This window comes from Heloderma suspectum, chromosome 4 (assembly GCF_057233095.1).
Source record: "Heloderma suspectum isolate Gila_16-S chromosome 4, 16-S_ref, whole genome shotgun sequence".
Lineage (NCBI taxonomy): Eukaryota > Metazoa > Chordata > Lepidosauria > Squamata > Helodermatidae > Heloderma > Heloderma suspectum.
This window is the reverse complement of record NC_139461.1, coordinates 163,573,253-163,585,991: the sequence shown is the minus strand read 5'-3', so window position 1 is coordinate 163,585,991 and position 12,739 is coordinate 163,573,253. Positions and strand designations below refer to the sequence as shown.

The 12,739-nt window shown below is 42.7% G+C and overlaps 1 protein-coding gene across 1 annotated transcript in view; it reads right to left on the bottom strand.

The window, feature by feature from the left end:
* The window catches only part of ADCY10 (adenylate cyclase 10), a 170,279-nt gene extending 157,981 nt beyond the window's left edge, over nt 1-12,298 (bottom strand). Inside the window, exons 1-4 of the mRNA XM_084851606.1 lie at nt 12,062-12,298; nt 6,818-6,922; nt 5,022-5,060; nt 2,372-2,515 (exon numbers count right to left, since the gene is read on the bottom strand). Coding sequence (XP_084707732.1) covers nt 2,372-2,515; nt 5,022-5,060; nt 6,818-6,922; nt 12,062-12,212 — 439 coding nt within the window. The 5' untranslated portion in view covers nt 12,213-12,298. The remainder of the gene's footprint in view (nt 1-2,371; nt 2,516-5,021; nt 5,061-6,817; nt 6,923-12,061) is intronic.
* Between the last annotated feature and the right edge of the window lie 441 nt (nt 12,299-12,739).

The window sequence follows — 12,739 nt, the reverse complement described above, 5'->3', positions numbered from 1 at the left end:
AGGTTTGACAGAATTAATCTTTGTTCTCCCCTTGTCCAGGGGAAACCATATCCTAAGTTACAAAAATGTAGAGTTGGGCCTATATATATATATACACATGCACATACATACACATACACACACACACACTCCTGGCTTTGGGGAATGCATGGGAGAAGAGGCATGGCAGATAGATATACTGTGTGCACTCCTGGTGGTCAGGGATGATGAGGGTTATAGCCTAAAACAGGGGGGACAGAAGGTCGATATGTGTGTATGTGTGTGTATAATCAGACTTGGGAAGGATTTTGGCCCCACATGATATTCTAATAAATTGTGAATGTTTAAAATGTGAAAGGGGTGTCCCTGCAACCCAACCTTTTGTGAGACCTTGTAACATTGTCATATCCCTCTGTGTTTACAGATTAATTAACTGATCACAGGCCTACCCTGACACAGCCACAGCTTATACCTATGCACACTTTAAAATAGTTTTTATAGTTTTAATAGTGGCTGTGGAGGCCTTTTCATGGCATATGTTGTCTGTTGGAAGTGGGAATCTGCAGGTGGGTGAGGAGAAAGGGAAGGAGTCTTCACTCTTCCTCTTTGGGAGGTTGGGGATAAACCTGGCCTGATAACTGTTGCAAGTAGAACGGGAAGTGGGCAGAATATACATGGGTAGTAACTAGTAAGAAAAAGTAGTACAAGGAAGGTTCACGGTTTCTTGGAAGGAAAAGAAATTAGTGAATCATAATTATCAAGAAAAGAGATGGTAAATCACCACAGACAGCTGCCTTGTGGGTAGTGCTATTGGCAGGTTGGCCACTATGCACATCCAATTTTCTGATAATACAAAAATGGAAGAATTGCAACTACCATAGGATTCAGAATAAATTCAAAAAGTAGGTATATTTATGTCAGATATTATAATCCAGTAGCCACCCCAGTAGTCATTCTGGATTCAAAAAGGAGGTTTGTTTCTGAGAAGGTCGCTCTTGGAGATGGGATGCCATTTAAAATGGATTGGGATGCCATTTTTCCTTGAGGACACTCAATGAACTGTATTTGTTGACTATCATGTTTTTGGGTCAGGAAGGACATTTCCCCCAGTGTCATTGAACATTTGCGGGGTTTGCATTTTTGCCACTACCATACGACAAGTTTTGATTGCTCCTTACACTTTGATTTCTCCCCCATTTGTTTTTTTCCCCCTTGATATATTATCAGTTACTATAATATGTGTTGTGGTAGCTGAGAAAATTAGATAAAATCTATTGCTATACCTTGTGAATGTGATTATTTGGTACATATTGTTTTATCATATTTATATCATGCCCTTCTTCTTTGTGGTTGTCCCAGTTTGTTTTCACAATAACCCTCAGTGTAAGGTAGGTTAAAAAGAGATTGCTTTTTGTTTGTTTTAAGCATTTTTACTCCATTTTTCAGCCAAAAGTGCCTCCAGAGCAGCTCACATAAGATCCATATGTAACAAAACAGTATAGTCTTGAATAGTGATTTCCAGTGCAACTCAGTGTCATGCCTTAGTGGATTTTAGACACAGGTCTCCCAAGTCTGAGTATGCCCTGGATGCATCTCTAGTGTGGTACATTGTGAGCTACTGACAGACAATATCTGAGAGAACTGAATGTGCTTTGATAGAAGCATCATTATCCATCATGTACATTTTTTCTGCTTTCTTATTACCATCTCTGATCAAATATGTTTTACAATTTTTTTTAATGCTTAGAACACCTACCAGACTTGTTTGACTAAAGTTGATAGTGGGAGAGAAAGTGGGAGAGAAAGAGACAGAACTGTGTGCATACTGCAGGCAGCAGCATCAATGGCTCTGTCAAACCACCTTCAGTTCTCTGAAACGATTGTCCATTGCTGTTTACATCTTGTGGCTCCCTAACTAACCAAAAGAACAGGACAGTAATTAAGTTCTATGTAATATGTGGCTGTGGAGAGCATTGCCTGCTGGCTATTTATTTTATTATTTCATTTATATCCCATCGGTTTTCCTCTTGCAAGGAACCTAGTGACTTACATGGTCCTCCTCCTACTATCCATTTTATCCTCACAACAGCCCTGTGAGGTAGGTTAGGTTGAGAGTCAGTGACTGGCCCAAAGTCACCCAGTGAGCTTCATGGCTGAGTGGGGACTAGAACCTAGGTCTCCCTAGACCCAATCCAACTCTCTAATCACTATACCACACTGGCTAAAGCCAGGGACCTGAGATCAAGAATCTCTGAATGTTCTCGCCTTCCTGCCTTCCATCTCTCTGTGCTTCTGTTTCTCTCAGCACAGAGTGAAGTTGAGACAGATGCCATGCCTTGGGCTTTTCATAAGAAATAAACTTGAAGCTCTGTTCTAGGAGGGGAGACAGTACCTATCTTCACTCGTAGCTCCAGTCCCACCTCAGTATCACGGACGCCATATTCTTGCTGGATGCTGAAACTACATTTCAGTGCCAGAGTGATGATGTCATTTATATGGCAACGCTCCACCTTCCAGAGTGCCAGCAGTGCATCCCCTGGGCAGATCAGAGAGAAAGAACTGGATGCATACCAATGCCATGGCTTTGCCTGGCCTAGTCAAGATAAATCCGTTAGCCAACATCTGACCTTTCTCAAGCACTTTGTTCACAAATTCAATGTAAACCATTCATGCGTTGTCATCTGCTGCAATTGACTTATGGTGCCCTCTCATGCTCTGTTGTAGTCTGTAGTTTTGGTTAGTGCAAGCTATGAATGTCCCACCCCTCTTAACATACCAAATGGCAAGCAGCTGCAAGCGTCCGCTTGGCCTTTTTAGGGGCTCATTTGCAAAGCAGTTTTGAAATTTCCAGAGCACAGCCAACATGTACTGGCGCCTTCAGATCGCACTGCTGTCTTGCCTATTCCAGGTATATTGAGGTGACCGAGATGGTGATGCCAGCACAGGAGGACACAAGCTTTCCACCTAGCAGTAAAGAGGTCACTTCGTGAATTTCAGTTTTTGAACTAATGTATGAGGGACTGCCATGCAAATAAAGTGCTATTATTTTTTTGTCCCCAAATCCATTAAAGTTTGAGGGGTGAGGGCAAAATTATGCTCGCCCCTACATGAGATGGGCTAGGGAGCATCAAAATGTCAGTCTCTCTAAGGGGTTAAGACTTAAACCTTTGGAGAGATTTTGATAAGATTCGGATAGCAATGATTTTGCCTTCATCCCTAACTATGGGGTAGTAAACGCTTTTTCTATAAAGGGCTGTCGACCACAGAAAAAAATAACCAGGAGCCAGAGGCATTACCTGAATCCTGCCTAGACAACTTGGAGGAGGGGAAGTCCTCTGCTATTGAGCTTGAAGCTATGGCTGTTGCTTTGCTTTGTCAGTAACTCGCCCGCTCTGTCTCTCTGAGTCAAACCATGGTTTCAGTCACTCATTTCCGACAACTAGGCAAAACTCGACTTTCACATTCCTTGTCATAAGAAGGATAGATCAGATGGCTGACACAGAGGGGCAAGTGAGGCTGCCCTTATTTTGTAACATGGATCAGTTTGGCATTATCTTTCTCAGTGTGGCATTTAATATTTCCAGTTGGGAAAGTTAGCCATTGATAAGATCAATTTAATTTATACCAGTGTCATTCAGTTAAGGGGAAAATTGATCTATGGATTTTCTGTTGTCTTAGAATTTAAGAATACATACTCGCACATTGGTGCTGGAACTCATATCTACGTTATTTACTGGGATTGAAAGATGCTCTCTGACTAACCTTAGTTACACAAGGTAACCAAGGGTTTGTTTTTTAATCTCCCCCTCCCTTCTGCAAAACTGTTGTGGCTTCAGCAGCTGTTGCAACCCACAAAGGTCGCTGCAGCCTTACGTGAGCTGGGCCAGGATTACCCCTGAAACCACATTATGTCCTCAAACCACGACCACTTGTTTTAGAAACATTGCCACCATCCCTTTTATTTATAAGGAGGGGGTGGAAAGAAGATTTACATATCAGTTTTAACTCCCACTGGTATGTGAGCAGGATGTAGGTCTCTTATGGTTCTTCCCAACGGTACTGAATTCCTTAAACTGTCATGCAAGTGACAGCTGCTGAAATTTCTACACAGCTATTAAAGGTGCATGTGCCCTGCCCTCTGTTGCATCATCTGGCAACCCTACTCATGGGGTGAAAAGATAATGGAACACATAGACCAAGATAATGGAACACAGAGACCAAGATAAACAATCAGCGGTGCTTTGTTGAGGTTAAGAGGGTCTGGGGTATTAAGACAGGATTAAAATAATGTAAGGATTTAGCTGACTAATAGTGCAACCCTATACGCTTAAGCCCCACTGAGGTCACTGGATCATCCTCCCAGGCAAATGTATATAGGACTGCAGTTTAAAACATGCTCTAGTATGGGCAGGCAAATGTAGAAATTTAAGCAGAAGTTTCTGAAGCATGTCATGTAGAGGCAGGTTGCTGCATGCTGATCTTCTCCCTATGCCCAGCAAAGGTGAGGTGTGGAGAAAATACCCAGCCAGAGGAATCCCTCCATGGACATGCAGTGATGAGTTACCAACTGTCAACATCTTGCTACACTGAGGATATGGAATACATATCCAAATCACACCTGCACTGCTTAACAAAAGGTGTGAAGTCGCCTGGGAGAAAGAAACCAACATGTCAATGGGGAATGGAGCACTTACCAATGCTTAGCGATTACTTGGGTCATTTGTGGAGCTCAAGGTCAGCATCCAATGCCGCTGCTCCGCTTATGCCATGGATATGGCACTAGAGTAAGCGACCTCTGGCACAATGCCAAAAGCACATGCTGGCACTGCAGATTTTCTGGAGAAACCTGTCATGCCGGCGAATGGCATGTGTTGTGTTAGAGATCGCTTACACTAGCACTGTATCAACGGCGTAAGCAGAATAGTTTTTAATTCTGGCTGGAGTCAGAGGAATTTACCAGGTATTTTCAAACCCAATCAAGATATTTCCCCCTAGCTGGCTCATATATTTTTTAAAAATGATATTTTCTCCACAATCCATACCTGCAAATTTCAAGACATCACCTCCAAAAACCAGCACCTCTGTAGATGAAAGAAAGGGAGAGAAGAGTTACAGAAGTTGTGGGCAGAAACCCAGATTATTTTTTTAATTGATCTTTTAATTATCATTAAACTGTTTTCTGGCTAGAGTTTTTTTTTTAATTGAAAGACTGGTATGGAGGTATAACACCGCAATGATATAAAATAGCATAATATAGTATAATAGCAATAGTAATAAAATATAGCATTATGATGTTGTAGCACTATACCTCCATTTTTGTTCATGAAAGAGAGGTATGGCACTGTAATACCATAACGCCAATTTCTGTATCATGTATTATACATAAAGGAAAGTTTCCTCCTGTGCAAGCACCGGGTCATTACTGACCCCTAGAGGGACGCCGCTTGTGCTGGCGTTTTCATGGCAGACTACAGCGGAGTGGTTTGCCATTGCCTTCCCCACTTGTGAGTACCTTTCCCCCAGCAAGCTGGATACTCATTTCACCGACCTCGGAAGGAGGGAGGGTTGAGTCGATCTGAGCCGGCTACCCGAGACCCGGCTTCCGCTGGGATCAAACTCAGGTCGGGGGGGGAGTTTTGGTTGCAATACTGCCACCTACCACCCTGCGCCACACGAGGCTCTTTATTATACATAATACATACGTATTATTGTATTTTGAATTATGTATTTGTATTTTGTACAAAATATATTTTGTATTATATTTTGTATTATGTATTATTTTGTAACTTATATGCAGAGTACATCATGAGAAATGCCAGGTTGGATGAATCAGAGGTCTGAATTAAGATTGCTGGGAGAATGATCAACAACCTCCGATATGCAGACGATACCACCCTAATGGCAGAAAGCGAAGAGGATCTCAAGAGCCTCTTGTTGAGGGTGAAAGAGGAGAGTGCAAAAGCTGGTTTGAAACTCAACATTAAAAAAACTAAGATCATGGCATCTGGCCCCATCACTTCCTGGCATATAGAAGGGGAAGAAATGGAAGCAGTGACAGATTTTACTTTCTTGGGCTCCAAGATCACCGCAGACGGTGGCTGTAGCCATGAAATTAAAAGACGCTTGCTCCTTGGGAGGAAAGCTATGGCCAGCCTAGACAGCATAGTAAGAAGCAGAGACATCACCTTGCCGACAAAGGTCCGTCTAATCAAAGCTTTGGTTTTCCCAGTAGTAACGTATGGCTGTGAGAGCTGGACTATAAGGAAGGCTGAGCGCCGAAGAATTGATGCTTTCGAACTGTGGTGCTGGAGAAGACTCTTACGAGTCCCCTGGACTGCAAGGAGGTCAAATCAGTCCATCCTAAAGGAAATCAACCCTGAGTGCTCATTGGAAGGACAGATAATGAAGCTGAAGCTCCAATATTTTGGCCACCTAATGCGAAGAGAAAACTCCCTGGAAAAGACCCTGATGCTGGGAAAGACTGAAGGCAAAAGGAGAAGGGGACGGCAGAGGATGAGATGGCTAGATAGCATCATGGATGCAATGAATATGAACTTGAGCACGCTCCGGGAGAGAGCGCAGGACAGGAAGGCCTGGCGTGCTATGGTCCATGGGGTCACGAAGAGTCGGACACGACTGAACGACTGAACAACAACAACAACAATTATTTTGTATGTACCATAATACAAAATACTTGCTATAACACAATGATACAATAATGCTAATTAAACAAAAATTAAAAGAATTCTGGCCATCAGTGGTATTTGGGAGTGAGATTGATAGATCAATCACATGGGTGCTTTTCTTGTAACTGACCATGCATTGCTGCTATACTCACCCTCCACAATGTCTCCTACATAGTGATTGAGGGCTTGTGTTAACTCATCAGCACCACGGTCCAGGTTAGTGTTCATGCTGAACTTTTCTGTCAGTGCCGTGAAACCTTTAAGATGAAGAAGCACTTGCTGTCAATCACACAACTTGGGGCTGTGAATTAGAGCTGAGTTCATGAAAGTGAGGCAGGCTGATGGGAGTTTGTGTATCACTTTTGGACAGGATGCCTGTCCTGTCCTGTCCTGCTATTTCCTGCTATATTTAATATGTTGGAGGGAGCAACCCTATGGCCACTAGATACTGTCTAGAGGGCCATAGGATTTTTTGGTTTCTGGGGAGCCAGGGCTCCGACCTCAATTCCCAGAACCTGCACTCTCTGCTCCCTTGTAGCTGCTGTGGTTCTGCTCACACCGGCTACATCTCCGCACTTGGAAAAAGAGTGCAGAGACAGGGAAAAGGGGGAAGACCTGGGGGTGGGGAGGTGAGCAGATCTGTGTTATGCAGCTTCCTATGCGCCACGCAGCCCCCCCCCCCTCCAAAGCTCCCTGGCTAGACAGGCAAAATCACCTCTCTAGCCAAAAATGCAAGGTGGGTGGAGATGCAAAAATGCAAAATTGCCTCTGTGCTTTGGCCACCCAGCGTTGGATAGTCATCAGCATCCTAGTTCAGAGGCTGACAACTATCTCCATAGGACTGCACCCTTATCATCTTTAGGGAGCCTGTGATTACCCTGAAAATTAAAGATATATATATGCTGGTGTTCGTTGAGCTAAGGCTCAGAAATGAACTTCAGGGCCTCATAAAAGTGTGCCTAAAATGAGATCCAGTTTCTAAAGCCCTCAGCCGAAGCCAAAAAGAATTCCCAGTTTCTCTCCCCACCTGTCTGCACCAGCCCACCCCTTCCCAAAAGTTGTCCCTGCCATACCCACACTCTCCCATTCCCCTTTCTTACCTTGAAGCTGCAGCAGGAGCATCTTTTACTTCTGTTGTGAAGGACATGCAAAATTCATTGCAAAGCTATCAGATAAGGAGCAGAGTCTGGAAATAGTTAGCCAGAGGCAGAACAGTGGGTGGAGAGACTGGTCTTAGTGAGGGGCAGGACAGCATCTATTAGTAGAGGAACTTGACTAGAGATCATGAGGGAGTAACAGGTGGTCTTGCAAAGTTTAGAAACTCCGTTCACCTGAACACTGGAGCCTTTTGCAAACTATTCATTTCCAGATCCATTTCCAAAACTCTGAGGTCTAGAAACGTGGTTTTTAATGAGTCAATTAATGCAAGAATTCCCATTTTTAAAACTATATAGTCCAGTAGATGTAGAAGTTGACTATAAACTCATTCCACCCAAAACATCTTTCCCTTTTTTGAGAATGTTTATCTGTGCAATGGCCAAAAATTAAAATTTAGAGCTTTCTTTCTGGAGAAAGGCTGTTTTTCTGATGCTATTTATTTTTTGTATTTATTTCTATTGATTCTACCTGTTATTTCCGTATGTAATATATGTTTTAACATCAGACACAAGATGTCGATAATGAACTTATGTCACTAATTCAGCTGTCATTTCTGTTTTAACGTTTCAATAAACTTTACAACAAAGGATGCTGAGCACTGTATTATTGGTGATGGTGACAGTGTTCTGGGAGAGGATGTAAGCTGTGTGGCTCTTTGGGGAAAAGGCATGACAGGCATAACTGAAGTGAGCAAGGAAAGATGTGACAATTTGCACGAGAGACCTGTGGAAGTTCCTCAAGGTGGACTGGGGCTCCATAAAGCAAGCTATAGTAGCTATACCAACAAAAATGTCATACAAAGCTATTTTTTTAAAAAGAGGAAGTGTCATGTGCTCGTGCGCTTCACTCAGAAGAAGTTCCGTGGTTCATTTTCAAAGAAAACTATTTGTTATGTGGCAAAGTTATCATGGGCTGTGTTTCCACCAGTGATTTACTCCAACCTGGCTGCATGGTGAGGTCTCTGTGTTTCCATGACATCATGGCCATTCAGCACCAGCCCTGCATTTTATCGCAGAAAAACTGCTTCTTCTGAGACTGGTTATAATCTGACTTTTCCAGCTTACTTCGGCTGCATTACTGACCTGTTTCCACAACTGCACTGGGTTCGGTATCATAGTCCTGCCCATGGGGCGTATAGCCCAGCCCTTGTGGGTGTGTCGCTCTGACCTCAGTGACCAACCCTTTCCCTCCCTGTTTTCTAGAAGTTTCATCACCAATTTGGAGCAGGATGCCAATGGACCAACTTTTAAACAACATTGAAAATAAGCGCTAGGACACTAGTGTGTAATATATAAGCTGTCACAGGCAAGCAAGTACTCCCATTACAGCCTGAAAATCAAGTTTATCTCAGGTCATTTCCCCAGAACTACACGTGGGGAGAATCCACGGCTAATATTCCTTTGTGTCGTTTGGACCAGGGAAACGATGCCGCAAGGATCATAGTCTAGTTTTCATATTACACACTACGTCACTATCTCATTGTCACACTATTGTGCAGGTCTTCAATCAATATGCATGCCCTCTATGTCAGTATCTTCCTATGACTCTATCACTCAATCGCGAAATAGCACTAACATGCATTTGAGCTATAGTGTGATAGTGCTATCACGTGATAGCGCATTTTCTGGAACAAGCCCCCTTGACCTCGACAGGAGCCAGCAGGCACTCGGGGAGTAATGTGCTATCGTGCGATAGCGCAAATGCATGTTAGCACTATTTCATGATCGAGTGATAGAGTGATAGAGTCCTAGCAACATACTGACATGGAGGGTGTGCGTATTGATGGAAGACTTGAGCAATCATGTGATGAGAGAGTGACTTAGCATGGCCTGCTAACGCAGAAGCTTTAGGGGTGCCTCCTAATGCGGTAGCCTGCTATTTAGAGGGAAAGGAAAAAAATGGGCGGAATCGGGCATACATCCAGGAAGTCTACTCAGAAGTAACTCCCATTGTGGTCAATGAGGCTTGTTCCTGAGATTGCCATTAAGGGAAATAGAGCCTGGAGGGGGGAGCCTCTCTGATTGGTTCAGTAGCCCCTGCCAGTCTGATTACATTCACTTCCAATCCCCCCACCTCCCCACCTGGAAGTATGTTTCTGTCAGTGAAGGGGGAGAGGTAGAGGGGACTCAGCAAGAGGAGGAGGTTGGGTGTAGATGAGCCTGTTGGTACTTTCAATCGGAGTCTGTGGATAAAAGCCATTCAAGTAGTAACTCTTACAGAGTTTAATAAGATTCTTATATGTCTTGGAGAATTCCACCTTTTGATGTCATATTTGAGAGCCATTGGGAATCTGATGAGTGGATCTGGTATTGAAGAAGACCTGGAGCTGGTGTGCGTGGGTGATGTTGAAGGTCATATAATGACAGGCAAAACATACATGCTGTCCACTTACTGGTACCAACAGCAGTGAGTGCTCTACTAATAGCAGAAGTGCACCACAACCCAAGCCACTAGAGAGCACACATCGTCTTCACCCTCAGATGGCAATAAACACACCACTGCAAAGACCACTAAAGAGAACAAAGAACTGCCCCCTGAATCCAGTAAAGCAATGGAGATTGACAACCCAGTAATCAGAGAACTTTTCTTAATTTTTGAGAAATCCATTACTAAAGATACACCAGTGGAACACATGAATTCTTCAACAGTCCTACAAAACTAATCCAAAAGTCTTGAAGAAACAAAAGAAACTGAGAAAGTAGTAGAACAGCATGCCTTTGGATTATGTACCCTCACATGATTGATATAGCAAAGGCATTTATATGGGCAGAAACTGGAAATTATATTTGTAGAGTGCTGGATACATGCTTCCATTCTTTCATGTATTAGACACAATAATTACTCCAAGTATGCCAGACTATACATTCAGCAAATGGATACTTGTACATGAAGACAAGTATCCAGAAGTAGACAAACATTCCAGGAAAGTAACTTCACATTAATGTGTCAGAACACAATGTGGGCTGAAGTATGGACAGATAGTCCATAGGGCAAATGCTCATGAGATCATCAAAAAGCTGAGAAGGTTTGATACAAGGGGTAGGGGAGATGGAAAGCCAATGAGCCCTATGCACTGTGAGTGCATTAAGAACATTAAGAAACTCTCTACAGAGAGCTTAACATTGCATGGCTCTGTCCAACTGTTGATGCTGCTAGGCACCACCTGTACATTTCTAGTGTTTGGTATGGAAACACTCGGAGTTTACAATGTGTTTCCAGAACAATGTAGATGGCACGTTTACATGGATATCTTCATCCAATAGCCACAAAAAAGAACCAGTACCAGGAAATTACTAAAGGCAGTTTGCTGCACCTGCCAAATCACAGTCGACAAAACTTGCAGTAGATGGTATGCATGCCCACTTGGTCTTGTTTGTACTGTGGTTTGCAAGCATTGCAGTGGTAGCAACTTCACAAGAGCATTACCAATTCTTACCAATGAGGAAGAGCAGTAACGCTGGCAGTGGAAAAACCAGTGCATATGTATATTCTTGTCAATGCTTCAGTGTCAAGATTTGCATATAATAGGTTATAATTACTATAATAATAGCCATGTAATAACCATTTAATATAATGACCATATCAACATATCACCTATATCTGCCTATATGTTGGTGTGATCAGACATTAGTTATATAGTAGATAGCTTTATGTTTCATTTTGAACACTTTTTTGATAGGTCTTTTATGATAAAGGCAATTCATGTTTGAATTTCATTGAAGTATTCTATGAAAAACAAAAAGGGTCATAATTTTTTCAGGCCTGCTTCATTGGTTTTAGATTTTGGATATTTAATATCGAATACTGTCCTGAACAAAATGTAAGTTGAATAATTTTGGGTGGAATTTGTTTGGGTGGAATTTGTTAGAATTTATGGTTAGGCCTTTTCTATGCAATATATCTACTGGATTAGTAGATCATATTCCACATAGAATTTTACATACATTGGTGAAATCATTATATGTTGGAGCTACAGCTAAGGGCTTATAGTCCACCCCACATGTCCCTCTAGGTAAGGCTTTGGGGGCTTGGAAAAGGGGGAGCAGCAGCTAAATTGAATGGTGGGGTGGCAAGGGAATCAGGAGTTCCCTCCTGGTGTTCAATACAGACTTTTGAAAAGCTCAGCTTATTTCCAGGATAAGATCTGAAGTCTCACAATCTATTTTTCAAAGTGCCTTTAGACTTTATGCCCCTTCCTCCAGTGACACTCACTGTAACCCTGAGCTCCCTTTGCCTACCTGAAATGTCTACAAAGAGCAGAACACCATCAAAGCTCTCGATGAAAGGCACTTCCTGAGAGAAATCGCCATACACAATGAGGTCAGGGACATGAGCAGCTACTTTACCAAGAGTTGAGAATTCCGTCTGCTTTTTTTCCTCATTCTTCATTATTATTATTGGCACAGTGGCTTATGGGTGTGACAGATTCATGGAGGCCCTGCCTTAGAGTTGTTAAAGAGAGGCAATGGATCTTCAGCTGTGGTGCCCAAGTACTGTGGGAGTTCTTTCATTTGCATGCTTAGATAAGATCTCCGTTGCCAGGCATGTGTCACAATGAACTAACAGCAGCTTCTCCTCCAATAATAGTTGCTGGAAGTTATAGCCCTCCTAACAACAGTTGCTAGGCTAAATTCATGTTCTCTGAAAGTAGATCCTCACTCAAGCGGAGACCCTTGGACAACAAAATACCAGGCACATTATTTACTGCCTTAATTCATATTTACTACTCCAAGGAAATATCTATAGCTTCGATTAAGCAAGATTAACAGTCATTCCCCCTTTCCAGGAAAATTTGGGGGACTGGAGTTCTTGGGAGAGGCACCCTCATAGAATTCTTGTTACTTTCTCCAAATCATAATTACCAGGATTCTTTGAGGGAGGCCTTGACAGTTAAGCTGATGTTTAAAAGCCCATAT